Below are 18290 nucleotides of genomic sequence, written 5' to 3'. Positions count from 1 at the left end.
GCTGTGCCTCTAACCAAACTGTTCCAGTACTGCTACAACACTGGCATCTAGCCGACAATGTGGAAAATTGCCCAGGTATGTCCTGTCTACAAAAAGCAGGACAAATCCAATCCGGCCAATTACCGCCCCATCAGCCTACTCTCAATCATCAGCAAAGTGATGGAAGGTGTCGTCGACAGTGCTATCAAGCGGCACTTACTCACCAATAACCTGCTCACTGATGCTCAGTTTGGATTCTGCCAGAACCACTTGGCTCCAGACCTCATTACAGCCTTGGTCCAAACATGGACAAAAGAGCTGAATTCCAGAGGTGAGGTGAGAGTCTCTGCCCTTGACATCAAGGCAGCATTTGACCGAGTGTGGCACCAAGGAGCCCTAGTAAAATTGAAGTCAATGGGAATCAAGGGGAAAACTCTCCAGTGGCTGGAGTCATACCTAGCAGAAAGGAAGATGGTAGTGGTTGTTGGAGGCCAATCATCTCAGCCCCAGGGCATTGCTGCAGGAGTTCCTCAGGGCAGTGTCCTAGGCCCAACCATCTTCAGCTGCTTCATCAATGACCTTCCCACCATCATAAGGTCAGAAATGGGGATGTTCGCTGCTGATTGCACAGTGTTCAGTTACATTCGCAACCCCTCAGATAATGAAGCAGTCCGTGCCGGCATGCAGCAAGACCTGGACAACATCCAGGCTTGGACTGATAGGTGGCAAGTAACTTTCGCGCCAGACAAGTGCCAGGCAATGATCATCTCCAACAAGAGAGAGTCTAACCACCTCCCCTTGACATTCAACAGCCTTATCATCGCCAAATCCCCCACCATCAACATCCTGGGGTTCACCATTGACCAGAAACTTAACTGGACCAGCCACATAAATACTGTGGCTACAAGAGCAGATCAGAGGCTGGGTATTCTGCAGCAAGTGACTCATCTCCTGACTCCCCAAAGCCTTTCCACCATCTACAAGGCACAGGTCAGGAGTGTGATGGAATACTCTTCACTTGCCTGGATGAGTGCAGCTCTAACAACACTCAAGAAGCTTGACACATCCAGGACAAAACAGCCCACTTGATTGGCACCCCTTCCACCACCCTAAGCATTCACTCCCTTCACCACCGGCGCACTGTGGCTGCAGTGTGTACCATCCACAGGATGCACTGCAGCAACTCACCAAGGCTTCTTCGACAGCACCTCCCAAACCCGCGACTTCTACCACCTAGAAGGACAAGGGCAGCAGGCACATGGGAGCAACACCACCTGCACGTTCCCCTCCAAGTCACACACCATCCCGACTTGGAAATATATCGTCGTTCCTTCATCGTCGCTGGGTCAAAATCCTGGAACTCCCTTCCTAACAGCACTGTGGGAGAACCTTCACCACACAGACTGCAGCGATTCAAGAAGATGGCTCACCACCACCTTCTCAAGGGCAATTAGGGATGGGCAATAAATGCTGGCCTTGCCAGCGACGCCCACATCCCATGAACGAATTTTAAAAAAAATTCAAGACTGAGATCGATAGATTTTTGGACTCTAAGGGAATCAAGGGATATGTGGATCAGGCGGGAAAGTGGAGTTGATGTCGAAGATCAGCCATGATCTTATTGAATGGTGGAGCAGGCTCGAGGGGCCGTATGGCCTACTCCTGCTCCTATTTCTTATGTTCTTATGCTCCTAAGAGGCAGCAGAGCCCCGAAGATCAAGGAAGCCTTAGTTAGCTCGGGTCACAAACACCTTCCACGTCAAAGTCCTGACAAGTGGTGGTAAATTGGACGGATAGCAAGGAAATGGACAAAGGGATCTGAGCCCCATTCTACTCATTGATATTTGCACGTGGGAAGAGGAGGCCCACAGTGGTCCTAGCAGGGACAGAAGGAAGAAATCAAGGTTGGAGCAGTGTGGCGGCAACTGGCCTCGCTTGCTTATTTTGCCTCGTTCTCCACTGCTATCCAGTCCCATTTTGGGCAGGATTGAGGAGAAGAATCCAGCCTGCTCTGTCAAAGTGAAAGTAAGGATGACTGTGGTTGTGTGAATGTCTTCTCACTCTACCCACCTATGCCACTGTGGCATTTTCTTTATCTGCTGACAGAGCACAATGGAATTAATGGACAGATAATCACAGGAGGGGAGGTGGAGGCTGCTCACCTTAATTCCAATAACCACACCCAGCATGTTGAAGGCATGAAATTTGGAAGTAGAGCAGTGGTCTAAAAAGTGGAAAACCAACTTGAATATTTTACTGCATTAAAGTTCTGAAATTATTGTGAGCTTATGTTGGCCATATTTTGAAGAGAATATTAAACTCAAACAAATTATGATTCTATGATTCTATACATGAATTTAATTATTTGTGCTCATGGAAAATATTCAGACATTCAAGGGGAGATTTTAACCCTGCCTGCCTGGTAGAAATTGGGCGGGTGGGCAATTAAAGTTGCCTGGGAGACTTACCTGACGACGTTCCCCCTCCCTTCCTGCAGTCTTCAATTTTGGGAAGGGTAGCTATTGGAATCTGGCAGGGTCCTTCTTTTAAATATGCAGATCAGACTAGGATGACATCATGGGTGCCCAATTGTTATTTTAACTGTGGGCCTGAGCGGGGAAGCTGTTGTGACTATCCCGCCAGATGAAGGGAGCGGGAGGAAGAGTCAGGGCCAGAAGAGGTCCAAAGATGTAAGTACTTAAATATTTTTTTTTACTTTCCTTGTGGCACCAGGTGAGCAGGAGCACTCCTCCGGGCTCCACAAGAAAAGTTTAAGCCTCCCTTGGCCCTGGCTCCCCCTCTTCCGGATCACGGGGCCTTTCCGAAATCCTCTCCCTGTGACTCACCTCAATGTCGGGGCCCGTTCCTTCAGTCCCCACCAGCAGCTTCCTGCCACCCGACATTCCGCTGCCCACAAGCCATCTGCCACTTCCTGCCGGTTTCAGGTTGTTAATGGACCAGGGCTATGCAGGTGAGGCCCGGGAGATAAAATCGCCGAGGTCAGGAGAGTTTGCCACTCAACTGTGCCCCCGCCCGCCCGATTCCTGCCCTGAGTTAAAATTGGAGCTTTTCTTTTAAAAACAGATGTCAAAGCTCAGAATTTGAGAAAAATCATGATTTTATTTATAAAGGCACCCAAAGAAAGTACAAAGCTGCCAGACACGGAAGAGAAATGGCAGTGAATCAAATAGTAGAGATAAATAGGAATGATTCCAGGATTTGGCATTGCCCATTTGTCGAATCACCCCTAAAAAAAATAAGTTGTCACTGCTGGACGTCTGTGCTAGAAATGCGTGACAACACATTTGTTGGCAACCAAAAAAAGTAAAGACAGAATTTTGGGTTGGAACCCAATGGACCCTTTACTCTGGTCTCAGCCATTTTAATGTCAGCGTACAGCATGTTTACTTTTGCTGTGAGTGTTACACAATTTCAAAGTATTCACAACATGATAAACTGGAAGCTATATTATGTCATGGATAAGAAGATGATTTTATTTGAATCCATTAATAATCGCCTCTGTGACTTTGAGCTTGTTCTGTTTGTCCGGTCCTTTGTGAATCTCTATATTTCTTGTACGGCATGATTTTCATTGTGGTCTCTTTAAGGGAGTACCAGCGATCATGCCATGTTGCCCAGATAATGCCATCATCATATTTACTTGCCGTCTGATCTGCTGTGTAAAATCCACCTGAAACAAAGGCAAAAATGAACATCTTTCAATAACGATTATTCGACACCATGGCTATGGTAGTATAATGAAAACTGAAACCCTGAGTAGTGAATCCCAAAGTGTTGTTTATGTTCTCTTTCCCAGTTTCTCTTCTGAAGGCACACATCATAAATATAAGATATAATTGAAAATTCGGGGTTGGGGGGGAGGAACTTTGGTTGACCTATTGACGTCGAAAGCCCGCCTGAAAACTGCATCATGCAGGCCTGTAGGTAGCTAAGCAGCCTGCCCGTCTCCTTCCAACGGGACCCTGTTTAAATATGCAAATTGGGCTCGTATTGCGGTTGCAATTTTCAGATATAAATGGACACAGCTTGCACTATGCACACTTTGCCCATTTGTACCACGTGTTGAGTGACCTAATCAACATTCATAAAGGGACCGCTGTAAGCTGCTCAAAATGGCTGAGGAAATTTAAATTTTTAATATTCGAGGGGCCAGTGTGCTCCTCCTGGGCCAAAAAAAAACTCTGGCCCACTGCCATGCCCTTACCTCCCCCACCCATGGATCACCCAACCTCCCAGGCTCGACTTGCAAGGCAGGTCAGCATGGGAACCAGACGATTTCACACCCTCCCTCAACTGGCAAGCAGCAATGGAGCGCCTGTTTGAGTGCTTGTGCACTCTGCAGTTAGTTAGATTTCAAGCTTCTCCACAGCTGACTTTAACATCATTTTGTCATTGATTTTACAAGGCACCTATAATGGAATAGTTCTCCCTGCTGATTTTGCTCCTCAGATTTTGTGCTGGAGTACCATCAGATTCTATATTTAATGGTCTGTCTGAGAACCAAAACATTGAGCATGCATTTAGTGCAGCCAAATGTCAGCTTTACCTGGAACTCAAACCGAGCGCCTTTGAATGGGGGACTTTGTTGCTATACTGCAAGAACTACCACGATATGAGTATAATATTTCAACAAGCCTTTGCAGTGATTATTTCCATTTTCTTTTCACGACAAAACAATGGTAATGGTGCAATAGCCATGTGTACTTCTGAAAACCTAGCCCTGACCTTACATCAGGGATAGCATTTCTTTTGCAAAGAATTGCTTTTTAGTCAATTCCATGAGCAGCCTGTTCTAATGTTCATGTCACTGCATTGTCGGTGAGAGAAGTTTTACCTTTGTGATATCTGCCATTAAGATGTGCTGCATGGCACCTGTTCATCCACCAGCCAGATTGATCCTGTGCAGCACAGTTGGCGTCAGCGTACCTATCATTATCAACGTCAACCGTGCTAAACTGCATCCCATTATGTGCTGTATAGAATTTACTACTGGGATCGTCACCAAAGTCGACACCATCAAAGGCATCGCCAGCATCTCCACCCTCGTAAAAGCTGTAACGCAAACGATATTTGTCCTCCTCACTTCCCAATTTAAAATCCATATACTGAGCATATCTGGAGGGGAAGAAAAAATGGTAAGCATTGAGCAGATAGAGAGACCATCCTCTGTCCTTTTTGGTATAAGCACACCTACATAGAATCGAGCTCCACACACTGGCGTCCAAATGTCTGTTAAATGTTTAGTGCAGTGAAGAGCCAAAAAGACAATTGGGTCTTTGCAAAAATAAAAAGTTTAACTATGTAATTCAAAAAGTCCACAGCCACTGTGAAGCTGAAGTGGTTTAAGACCACAATCTGCTCCTGATGATTCAGTTGTTTTTGGTGCTAGAATTTTGAATTAGCCAGCAAAAAGCAAATTCAGTGTTCAAAAAATATCAAATTATCAGGTAATTAAATGACTTTGGCTTCTTCGCCAGCACCTCCCAAACCTGTGACCTCTACCACCTAGAAGGACAAGGGCAGGAGACACATGGGAACAACACCGCCTGCACGTTCCCCTCCAAGTCACACACCATCCTGACTTGGAAATATATTGCCGTTCCTTCATCGTCGCTGGGTCAAAATCCTGGAACTCCCTACCTAACTGCACTGTGGGAGAACCTTCACCACACGGACTGCAGCGGTTCAAGAAGGCGGCTCACCACCACCTTCTCAAGGGCAATTAGGGATGGGCAATAAATGCCGGCTTCGCCAGCAATGCCCACATCTCATGAACGAATAAAAAAAGAGTAGTAGACAGTACCTTGAGGACATGTCATATCACTTGCCAAAATTCGATATGCCATTGGATTGGTAACTTCACTCCTTAGTTATTTGCATCGATGCAATATGAAACTACACCTCATTAATGCAAAACTTAGGCATCTAACTGCATCATAAAATCTGCATTCGGTCTATAAATGGTGCAGCCAGACTGTTGGGAGGTGTCGAATGGAGGTGACGTGCTTCCAAGAGGGAGGAAGAGAAAGTCAGAGAAGAAATGAACCCATGTCACTCGCCTGAGTTACTAGCAGGAGTAACAGAGTGATTTTAGCAGAAGGCCAGAGAGATTCACTGACCGCCCTTTGATTGGAGAATGATAAGAAACATGGGGGAGGGGGAAGGAGGAGGAGAGAGAGGAGACTACCTCACCAAAAGTAAGTGAAATAAAATTAAATAATAGTTTCTATAAATGTGGCGAAATAAACTAAATAATAAGTATTTGATACATCAAACACAAGTGTTGTTTTAAACATTAATGTCTTTTTTTTGGGTAAGTTTTCTTTTTAATCCTTATAAATGAAAGCACATACATTTTATTGTTTATAAGGATAAATCAATCATTACCTCTGCTGATTTGACCAGTCTTTCAGGTTTATTTGGAGCAAATAGGGTCCACCTTGCTGTGTAGTTATTAAATGTATCTTCTCATTACCAAGCCAGAACTCGGTGTTACCACCAGGTGACAAGTATCCAAACCCTTGCTTATACTGAACCCAGTTTTTGAAGAAATTCACACTGCCATCGAGTCGCTGAAATAAAGTAGCAGAGCATTGCATGATCGAACCTTTGTTCGCATCTAAAAAAGTCTGGTTGTCAATAACCTAGCTGTGGTGTAACATACCTTTTGAAGCACGGTCCAGCCTCTCCGAGCCGAGTCTATCTCACAATACACCAAGAACTGCTGTCGGGCTCTCTGTGGCTTGATGTAGTACAGGCCACTTGTTGTGGCGCCTTTGTCAGCGACAGCTTGGCAGTCTGAATAGGATCACATTATAGTTCATTGATTGGTTGTAATTAAGCTACAATTACAGTAACATCTTGCCAAACAACTCAATATTTTTCAATGGTAAAATGCTGAAAAATTAATAATTAAGGAAACTACAATAAACAACAACAACTTGCGTTTATATAGCGCCTTTAACATAGCAAAATGCCTCGCAGCGCTTCACGGGAGCGTAATCAAGCAAGATTTGACACCGAGCCACATAAAGAGATATTAGGACAAGTGACCAAAAGCTTGGTCAAAGAGGTAGGTTTAAAGGAGCATCTTAAAGAAGGAAAGAGAGGTAAAGAGGTGGATAGATATAAGGAGGGAATTCCAAAGCTTGGGGCCTAGACAACTGAAGGCAAGGCCACCAATGGTGGTGCGATGAAAATTGGGGATGCACAAAAGGCCAGAATTGGAGGAATGCAGAGGGTTGTAGGGTTGGAGGAGCTTGCAGTGATAGGGAGGGGCGAGGCCATGGAAGGATCTGAACACAAGTATGAGAATTTTAAATTCAAGGCTTTGTTGGACCGGGAGCCAATGTAGGCCTGTGAGCAGAGGGGTGATGGGTGAACGGGACTTGGTGCGAGTTAGCATAATAAAATATTAAACTATCCACCTGAAGAGGAAACGTCATTTCTGAGGTGATCTTTAAAGTCATTAATGGCAGTAACAAAATCTCAATACATACACAAATATAACTATTTAACGAGATGCTAACCTTGACCTGTGATTTCATTTATTTGAACAGTGTCTTGACAGGACTCACGACACCTGTCCTGCAGTTGTTGGGTAAGTATCTTCAATTGATTGACTTTAACATTATTCGATGATACTATGGCTTCCAATTGCCTGTTGAGAAATTTAAAAAATAAAGCTACATGCATCATCTGTGCTGAAAGGCAACAATATTCACAATAGTAACAGGATCTCAGCAGATGAAGATCAAAACAGAACATGCTGGAAATATACAGAAGGTCAGTCAACAACTTTAAAGAGAAAATACAGGTTATCGTTTCAGGTGCAGACCTTCATGGGTTCTGACAAAGGAGGTTTGATTCCCTAATTGAAAGGCTTGCAGGGAGCACTGGTCAGGAAATCGCTGGCCCAGAGCCCCAGAGTTTTCATCCGTTGATTCAAGAGGTTGTGGACCCGTGATTTCCTGACTAGCTCTCCTTGTGAGCGTCGCTCCTCGTTGGGATCACCCAATCGAGGAATCAATCCCGAAATAATAACTCGTCTTTTCTCCTTTAAGATACTGATGGCCTGCTGTATATTTTCACCATATTTTGTTTTTATTTCAGATTTACAGCTTTTGCAGTTTGCTCTTTTTATCAACGGGGAAAAAAACTTGGGAAATCGAAAGAATTACAAGCAGAATAAGTCTCCTTTTAGATGATTGCCTACACATAAAAATTCAAGTATATTTCCCTGATCTCTTCATTTTCAGAACAATGTAATTTTGTACCTACTGTATTTCAATATCTCTGTCCCCACTGGTTCTTTCAAACCTCAGAATCTCTGTCTGTATGTCGCGAATCCTTTGGATGTGTGTGTCTTTAAAACATAAGAATACAGGTAAAAGTCATACACACATTGGCAGGGGAATAATTCTGAATGGCTTTAAATAAGTACCTTGACATTTCAACTTCAGTACAAAAGTTAACATGGAATTATTACCTGGCCTTTGTCTCTTAATGACAGTGTTGGATTCTTCGACGGTTTCAATCTTATTTTGTGTTACAGTGGTTAGATTTTGAATGTTTCCCAAATTATTTTCAATTGTCTCAAGTTGATAGTCAATCTCTGTTTTGTACCTTTGAAAAAAGTTAGTAACTCCACATGTTGTTGGGCAGAATTCTCCCTAAATTGTCACAACAGAAAGAAAATGGCATAAAATTGGCGTTTACATGTAGAAAAGCCACATTTCTTGTGATTGTGAGTCAGGCAAAATAGTGAATTGCTACTTACAAAACGGTCGTCTAAGATGCAGCAAGCTGCTTCACGTGAAACCTGTTATAAAAGTAAAGTAGAATATTATCACATGTTCACAGCAGTAAAATCAAAATTGAACAAATCATTCAGTGAAGCCTTTCCTGGAAATTCACTTACAGCTTTAGCAGATGAAAATGCAAGCAGCAGAACCTGCAGGAAGGATAAGAATTTTCTCTTTGTCCCTGACATGATATGAAGCAAAAAAGAGATGCCCTCTCACTGTGCAAAGTGAATGAACTGAGTCTCCCAGAGCAGCTTTATCTTATTGAGTCCCCATGCGCATGTTGAGATAAGAGCTCACAATGATTGCTAAAGAGACAGGACCATAGTTCCAGGGCACACAGTGAATCAGGTCATAACCTCTGACTCACCCACTCTGTTGTAAATAATTAGTAGAACGGAAGTGTGTATCAAAGATGGGCCAATAACTAAATTTTGATTTCTACTTTACTTAAAATAGAATCAAAATATGATAACATATTCAAGTTGCCAGCTAAATCTAGATGGGATGCAATTATTTACTACAAAAAAGATATTTTACCTGCCTAAAAAAATCATATAAAACGAATGGACCTTCTGTGGCATTTCTCATAGTAAGTTGAAGGATATGCTGGCTCAGAAATAGGGCATGGGAGGCGCCTGAATGGGGATCGGAGATCCGGGAATGGCGGGGCTGGGGATGGAAGGGTGGGGGCGTGCGACCGGGGATCGAGGCAGGGCTCGGGGAAGATGTGGGAGGGGGAACGGTGGTGATGTAGTGGCGGCAATGGGGGGGAAGGGAGGCAATGTGTTCCTTTAATGTGGGATCAGGAGGAGCATTCCTGGTCCTCCTAGTTCCACATTCAGGTAAGGTACTTGGGCCTAGCAGACGATGCCTAGGCTTGGTTTCCCTGAGTACAGACGGTGCTGGCGCTTCCTACCCGTCATATTGGGGCCTTAGTAGTCTGGAGAGCGCCTGAAAAATAGGCACTACGCAGATCATTTTCTAGGCCGCTGTTTTATAGGAACATATAATATATTATTATAAAATAATATATTATATGTTACATGGCATATGCTGTGCATTATGCCATGTAACATATAATATATTATTTTATAAGTAAGGGAATGTTTACATTTTGGTTGCCCGTTCCTAAACGACATAAAGGACCTTGAGGAAAGCTATTTATTACCCTGGAGCTGTACTTAATTTGGCCTGTTTCTTTAGGCCTCAAAGTCTAACTTGATCAGAGCAGAAATCTTAGTCTAGATTTTTGCCCTTCCTTTGCTAATTTTTTCATGTAATGGAGAAGCCGCAGGCAGGAAGTTGGCCAAGGGCACATTCTGCAGCGTCCCCTATCCATTGCTGCACTTTTTCCACAATTTTCTACTGGAAGTGACAACAGGCAAGGGAATTGCTTGTGCACTTGCTGGTGTAAAAATATAAATGAAGGCATGACCTAATGCTTCACATTTTCTGTCCTCGCACCTTAATTTTTGACTGATATAGAGGGTGCCTCTAAGGAACAAATGTTTCCCATTGCTAGGGTGCAGCAGAAAAGCTGGAAGTGCCATCAACTTGCTACAGCACTGATTAAGCTTCGTCTGGCAAACTGACCCATCCAACTTTGGGTTTTCTTTGCTCATTTGTGCCTCTACAACTTATGACCTTATTTGCACTGCTGGCTGCCTTGCAAATTCAGTGAGAGTTACCCATTGCACCTTGCCATTATTGCATTCCCATTGAGAAGCCCCCTCTGTCTGGCTGTCATACAGGAAGATGAAGAGGAGCAACAGAGGAAACAGGTGGGTAAGATGACAGAGGAGGTACCCTACTGCCAGAAGATATTAACCCTGCCGATCCTACCAGCACCTCATTCAGGAGCAGTGCATAGGAAGACTCCATTTCCCATGGGCAGCCATTTGGGAGTGTACCATATATTGCAAGGTGACCTGTGACCATTAATAACACACTCATGGCTGGTAGCTGTCAAAATTACAACCACAGGTTGTTACAGGTTCCTTTCAAGCTACCTTGGGCAATATCTGCAACATCTCTCAGTCAGCAGCTCGCCAGTGTATCAGGCAGTGTTGGCTGATGACTTCAGCAGCTCCCCAATGGATAAGAGGCATCAGCGTGAGTTTAAAGTAGCCAGATTTCCCAAAATCCAACGGGCCATTAATGGAACCCACACAATCATATGGGCTTCATTCATTGATTCAGTCTCCTTCAGTAACAAGAAAAGGATATCACTCCCTCAACATCTAGCTTGTATGTGACCACTGACACCAAATCATGTATGTGAATTCGTGGTTTCCGGGGAGCCAACACAACTGATGCATATTGAAAGACCAGTGCCACTGCCGATTCAAGACCATGACACGTGTCTGACTGGATCCTGGGGAATCAATGCTACCCCTACAGTCATGGCTGGTGATACTTGTATGGTTTCCCACAAACCCAGAAGAACAATAAAGTCCATTCTGTTATCAGGGTGCTCACTGAACACAACACAGGAATGCTCTACCAGGCCAACAGCAGTGCAGACAGAGTAGTATCAGTGAGAGCCGTGCAGCCTTGTCTCATGGGTGTCTCCAACAGGTTGCTAATTCAGAAAAGACATCCCTTTTAAAACGGTGGCCCAAGGCTTCCATGGCAGCACTTTGAATGGCCAGAAGGTTTGTCCTGCTTCACAGGTCCTCTGTGGTAGTGCCACAGAAGTTAACTACAGACTCCTGCAGTTGGCCAGACAGGTGCTACACATGATGAGAGACATTCGCAGTGCCTGCAGATTGGTGCGATACTCTGAAAGCATATCATATTGAGAGATATAAATCAATATGATATATTGATTCATATCTCTCAATATGAATCAGTCGTGTTAGCTCTCCAGAAACCACAAATTCACATGCATGATTTGGTGTCAGTGGTCACATACAAGCTAGATGTTGAGGGAGCGATATCCTTTTCTTGTTACTGAAGGAGACTGAATCAATGAATGAAGCCCATATGATTGCGTGGGTTCCATTAATAGCAGGCCCTGTAAGATTGGGGTCTACAAACTCTTCAGATGAGGGCTGACATCTCCTGACCATCCGCTCGGGAATGTCAGGTCACTCATCTTCCATGCCCACCCCCTCCAGTCCCCCCCACCGGCCAGGTGCACTCGGTACATCACGATGTCTAATGTCCTCATGCCAACTATCTAAAGTGTGAATGATGGTGTGGGTGATGCAGTGTTTGCAGGACCTGAGACAAAGGGTCTTGGCTCATTGTAAGTAAAAAATTGATAAAAAGGGAGAAAATAGAATATGAGAGTAAACTAGCAAGAAATATAAAAACAGATTGTAAGAGTTTCTACAAGTATGTAAAAAGGAAGAGAGTAGCAAATGTAAACATTGGTCCCTTAGAGGCTGAGACAGGAGAAATTATAACGGGGAATAAGGAAATGGCAGAGACGTTAACCAAAAATTTGAATCTGTCTTCACAATAGAGGACACAAAAAGCATACCAGAAATATTAGGGCACCAAGGGGCAAATGAGAGTAAGGAACTTAAAACAATTAATATCAGTAGGGAAAAAGTACTGGAGAAACTAATGGGACTAAAAGCTGATAAATCCCCTGGACCTGATGGCCTACATCCAAGGGTTCTAAAAGAGGTGGCTGCAGAGACAGCGGATTCATTGGTTATGATCTTCCAGAATTCCCTAGATTCTAGAACAGTCCCAGCGGATTGGAAAGTAGCAAATGTAACCCCGCTATTCAAGAGAGCAGGGAGAGAGAAAACGGAACTACAGGCCAGTTAGCATGACATCAGTCATCGGGAAAATGTTGGAAACCATTATTAAGGAAGTGGTAACAGGGCACTTAGAAAATCATAATATGATCAGGCAGAGTCAATATGGTTTTATGAAAGAGAAATCATGTTTAACAAATTTATTGGAGTTCTTTGAGGATGTAACTAGCAGGGTAGATAAAGGGGAACCAGTGGATGTAGTATATTTGGATTTCCATAAGGCATTCGATAAGGTGCCACATAAAAGGTTGCTGCGCAAAATAAGGGCTCATGAGATTGAGGGTACTATATTGGTATGGATAGGGGATTGGTTAACAGACAGAAAATAGAGAGTAGGGAGAAACGGGTCATTTTCATGTTGGAAGGTTATAACTAGTGGGGTACTGCAAGGATCAGTGCTGGGGCTCAGCTATTTACAATGATTCAGATGAAGGGACCGAGTGTAATGTATCCAAAGCTAGGTGGGAAAGAAAGCTGTGAGGAGTTCACAAAGGGCTCAATTTTCAAACGGAGCCGGGAAGGGGGCAGGGGGTCAATTTGAGGTCAGGAAACCCATTAGTACGAGTCTGCAGGTAAGTCTTTGTTTGTATGGATGGGGGGGAACGAGGCGTAAAACAGAAGGCCTGGGAATCCCGGCCCCCCGGGGTTGAAATGGGGAATTAGTTAAAAATGGAGGCCTGAAGCCTCCTTGAAAGGTTTTAAGGCCTGACCTGCCTCCTGGGAGCGGGTTGGCTGTCCTCCCCTCATCCCACCCCCATAAAAACTGGAAATGGGCGGGTTGGGGACGGATCTGAAATGGTGACAATTTTCAATGCCCCCCGCTCCCAACCCACCCGTTTTGTACTTTGAAAATCGAGCCCAAAGAATCTGCAAAGGGATATAGACAGGTTAAGTGGGTGGGCAAGAAGGTGGCAGATGGAGTATAATGTGGGGAAATGTGAGCTTCTTTACTTTGGTAGGAAGAATAGAAAAACAGAATATTTTTTAAATGGTGAGAAACTATTAAATGTTGGTGTTCGGAGAGATCTGGGTGTCCTCGTACAAGAAACACAAAAAGTTAGCATGCAGGTCAGCAAGCAACTAGGAAGGCAAATGGCATTATTGCAAGGGGGTTGGAGTACAAGAGTAAGGAAGTCTTGCTACAATTGTACAAGGCTTTGGTGAGTACACACATGGAGTACTGCATATAGTTTTGGTCTCCTTATCTAAGGAAGGATGTACTTGCCTTAGAGGCGGTGCAACAAAGGTTCACTAGATTGATTCCTGGGATGATAGGGTGGTCCTATGAGGAGAGGTTGAGTAGAATGGGCCTATACTCTATGGAGTTTAGAAAAATGAGAGGTGATCTCATTGAAACATATATGATTCTGAGAGGGCTTGACAGGGTAGGTGCTGAGAGGTTGTTTCCCCTGGCTGGCATAGTCACAGGGTAAGGGGTCGGCCATTTAAGACTGAGATGAAGAGGAATTTATTCACTCAGACGGTTGTGACTCTTTGGAATTCTCTACCCCAGAGGGCTGTGGATGCTGAGTCATTGAATATATTCAAGGCAGAGATCAATAGATTTTTGGACTCTAGGGGAATCAAGGGATATGGGGATCAGGCAGGAAAGTGGAGTTGAGGCCAAAGATCAGCCATGATCTTATTATTATCCCTGGAACACTGTAGGTAGGTGATGAAGGAATAATGCATATGAAAACACAGTGGTTTTTGGAAGCTGTGGATGATTTCTCTTACCTTGTCCATTCTCATTAAGTCATTAAACTTTTTCCTGCATTGCACAGCTCTCTGGGAGGTGTTGGAGGTGACACGTATCGCTAATGCTCTCAATGGCTCCGCACCACAAACAGGCCATCCCTCTTCATCCTTATCTCCCGCAAGAGGACCACAACCTCACTGTTGTTAAAATTTGATGCACAATGCCCAGAAGCAGGCATAGCTGCTATTACACCTTCCTCTTGTTATGTTATGCTGCCAGGTCCTTTATGCTGTTGCGGGAGTTTAAATCCTGCAACAGCATGAAAGTTTCCACATCCCTACCAATCCTATCCACCAACTTTTATTGATGCCACTCTTATTGCCTGCTGTCGACCTAAGCTCAAAAGTCATTCCCAATCCCTTCTTTCACAAGCATTATGATTTGTATCTAGCATAGTCCGTTAGGGCCAATAGGTTATTCCAAAATCAAATGCAAAGAAATGCAAATATATAGATTTACATAAATATGTAATGAGTCTGTCACACAAAATTCATTAATTTCAAAGTGTTATACTTTGTTACAAATGAGAAAGAAAGCCAGTTGGATTCTGCTTTTTTTCTGACCTTGGGGAGGAGCCAGAGATTTACAACCCAGCTGCCATTCAGAAGAAAATGGACCTAAGGATGCACCAAAGAGTACCGATTTTCCTCTTTCTTTCGCAACTGGCCTGGGTGCAAGTCAGATGAGTGTACAAGACTGAACCAGTCCGTATTGTCTATGCTCCAAGCATCCTATGTGCAGGTCTGTCCTTTGGCTGGGCCTTAGGCCTGGGAATGGGGCAGAAATCCAACTGCTGTTGCAGACCTGAGATTCCTGCACAAAATTCAACCAGAAGGCCTCCAGCACCAAAGATCAATGTAAAAAAAAGGTGACCCGACCTTGCTGCCTGCTCCTTATATCTTCTAATCTGAGCAGGGCTAGGCAAAAGGCCTAACACCAACCTCAGGGTACCTCTGCATTTTGGGTGTACCTGAAAGAAAATAAGGCAGGAGGTGCTGTTACATCACTCCCATCTCATTTGCATGCATGCGCTTGCTGTAGGCGCAAACAATCTACCTGCTCCCAGGAGATGTTCAGGATGTCTCCAAACAATGCGAAGGTGGCAGAGACTCAACACCTCACTTTTTTCCTTTGCTTTGCGCCTGGGAAATAAGTATTCCCCGGACACAAAGCAAAGGAAAATCAGCTTTACCATACTCTTATTGAGCTCATGATGTGCTTAATTAAAGCAATTGGCCGTTGGGGCTTTAAAGGGACACTGCTCCATGTTAGCAGCAGAATAATGCTTTGGGGGTGAAGTTTCTTTCCATTTTTGGTGCATTAGTGGCGCTGGAACAGCGTTGGGAAATTTTCCAGTAAAGAAATAAGAAAAAAATTGATTTATATAGCGCCTTTCAACTAACGACTTTTGAAATGTCAACATTGTTGTTTTGTAAGCAAATGCAGCAGCCAATTTTCACACAGCAAGGTTCCACAAACAACCATGAGTTGAATGACCAATTAGTCTGTTTTTTTAGTGAGGTTGGTTGAGGGATGAATGTTGGCTGGAAGAAGTCCCTTGCTCTTCTTTGAATCATACCTTGGGACCATTTACGTCCACGTGAGAGGGCAGACAAGGCCTCGGTTTAATGTCTCATCAGAAAGATGGTAATTCCATTAGTGTAGCCCTCCCTCAGCACTGCACTGATTAGATTATGTGCCTAGATTATGTGCTCAAGTGTCTGGAGAGGGGCTTGAACTCAATCTTCTGACTCAGAATTGAGAGTGCTACCACCGAGCCAAGGCTGAAACTCATGTGGAAAACGTTTCTAGCACTCGAGTGCCTTTAAAAGTTTCCCCCCAAGTTTCATTGGGCTACTGGAGCTGTTCTGCAATGCACCCACCAAGTTGCCACTGGCCTGTCAGCCAGCAATGTTGTAGATGCATATTTCCTGGTTTTACCCCATCAATGCACTTGAGGTAAGTTATACCTGGCTCTCTGAGGCACAGCTGCTACCAGGATCAGCTGATACTGCCAGAAGTGAGGTGATCCTGACAGAGAAGTGTCTGCAGATCTTTTAATGCAGATTTCTGAAAGTCGGAAACACTTTATTGAAGAGTATAGAGATTGCCGGAGTAGAGTTAAGAGAGAAATCAGGAGGGCAAAAAGGGGACATGAGATTGCTTTGGCAGATAAGGCAAAGGAGAATCCAAAGAGCTTCTACAAATACATAAAGGGCAAAAGAGTAACTAGGGAGAGAGTAGGGCCTCTTAAGGATCAACAAGGTCATCTATGTGCGGAACCACAAGAGATAGGTGAGATCCTAAATGAATATTTCACATCGGTATTTACGGTTGAGAAAGGCATGGATGTTAGGGAACTTGGGGAAATAAATCATGATGTCTTGAGGAGTGTACATATTACAGAGAGGGAGGTGCTGGAAGTCTTAACGCGCATCAAGGTAGATAAATCTCCGGGACCTGATGAAATGTATCCCAGGACGTTATGGGAGGTTAGGGAGGAAATTGCGGGTCCCCTAGCAGAGATATTTGAATCATCGACAGCTACAGGTGAGGTGCCTGAAGATTGGAGGGTAGCAAATGTTGTGCCCTTGTTTAAGAAGGGCGGCAGGGAAAAGCCTGGGAACTACAGACAGGTGAGCCTGACATCTGTAGTGGGTAAGTTGTTAGAGGGTATTCTGAGAGACAGGATCTACGGGCATTTGGAGAGGCAGGGACTGATTAGGAACAGTCAGCATGGTTTTGTGAGAGGAAAATCATGTCTCACAAATTTGATTGAGTTTTTTGAAGGGGTAACCAAGAAGATAGATGAGGGCTGTGCAGTAGACGTGGTCTACATGGACTTTAGCAAAGCCTTTGACAAGGTACCGCATGGTAGGTTGTTACATAAGGTTAAATCTCACGGGATCCAAGGTGAGGTAGCCAATTGGATACAAAATTGGATTGACGACAGAAGACAGAGGGTGGTTGTAGAGGGTTGTTTTTCCAACTGGAGGCCTGTGACCAGCGGTGTGCCTCAGGGATCGGTGCTGGGTCCGCTGTTATTTGTTATTTATATTAATGATTTGGATGAGAATTTAGGAGGCATGGTTAGTAAGTTTGCAGATGACACCAAGATTGGTGGCATTGTGGACAGTGAAGAAGGTTATCTAGGATTGCAACGGGATCTTGATAAATTGGGCCAGTGGGCCGATGAATGGCAGATGGAGTTTAATTTAGATAAATGTGAGGTGATGCATTTTGGGAGATCGAATCGGGCCAGGACCTACTCCGTTAATGGTAGGGCGTTGGGGAGAGTTATAGAACAAAGAGATCTAGGAGTACAGGTTCATAGCTCCTTGAAAGTGGAGTCACAGGTGGATAGGGTGGTGAAGAAGGCATTCGGCATGCTTGGTTTCATTGGTCAGAACATTGAATACAGGAGTTGGGATGTCTTGTTGAAGTTGTACAAGACATTAGTAAGGCCACACTTGGAATACTGTGTACAGTTCGGTCACCCTATTATAGAAAGGATATTATTAAACTAGAAATAGTGCAGAAAAGATTTACTAGGATGCTACCGGGACTTGATGGTTTGACTTATAGGGAGAGGTTGGATAGACTGAGACTTTTTTCCCTGGAGAGTAGGAGGTTTAGGGGTGATCTTATAGAAGTCTATAAAGTAATGAGGGGCATAGATAAGGTAGATAGTCAAAATCTTTTCCCAAAGGTAGGGGAGTCTATAACGAGGGGGCATTGATTTAAGGTGAGAGGGGAGAGATACAAAAGGGTCCAGGGGGGCAATTTTTTCACTCAAAGGGTGGTGAGTGTCTGGAACGAGCTGCCAGAGGCAGTAGTAGAGGCGGGTACAATTTTGTCTTTTAAAAAGCATTTGGACAGTTACATGGGTAAGATGGGTATAGAGGGATATGGGACAAGTGCAGGCAATTGGGACTAGCTTAGTGGTATAAA

The 18290-nt window shown here is 44.1% G+C and overlaps 1 protein-coding gene across 1 annotated transcript; it reads right to left on the bottom strand.

The window, feature by feature from the left end:
* Positions 1-3079: 3079 nt before the first annotated feature.
* Positions 3080-9063, bottom strand: fgg (fibrinogen gamma chain). Its single transcript, XM_067991652.1, has 9 exons — positions 8921-9063; positions 8780-8821; positions 8489-8672; positions 8281-8365; positions 7530-7660; positions 6665-6798; positions 6388-6572; positions 4835-5115; positions 3080-3670 (listed from the first exon to the last, which is right to left on the bottom strand). Exons 1-9 carry the CDS (start codon positions 8990-8992, stop codon positions 3486-3488), a joined length of 1299 nt encoding a protein of 432 aa, XP_067847753.1. The 5' UTR covers positions 8993-9063; the 3' UTR covers positions 3080-3485.
* Positions 9064-18290: the final 9227 nt, after the last annotated feature.

The sequence above is a fragment of the Heptranchias perlo genome, chromosome 1, assembly GCF_035084215.1.
Source record: "Heptranchias perlo isolate sHepPer1 chromosome 1, sHepPer1.hap1, whole genome shotgun sequence".
Classification (NCBI taxonomy): Eukaryota; Metazoa; Chordata; class Chondrichthyes; order Hexanchiformes; family Hexanchidae; genus Heptranchias; species Heptranchias perlo.
This window is presented reverse-complemented; position numbering and strand designations above follow the sequence as displayed.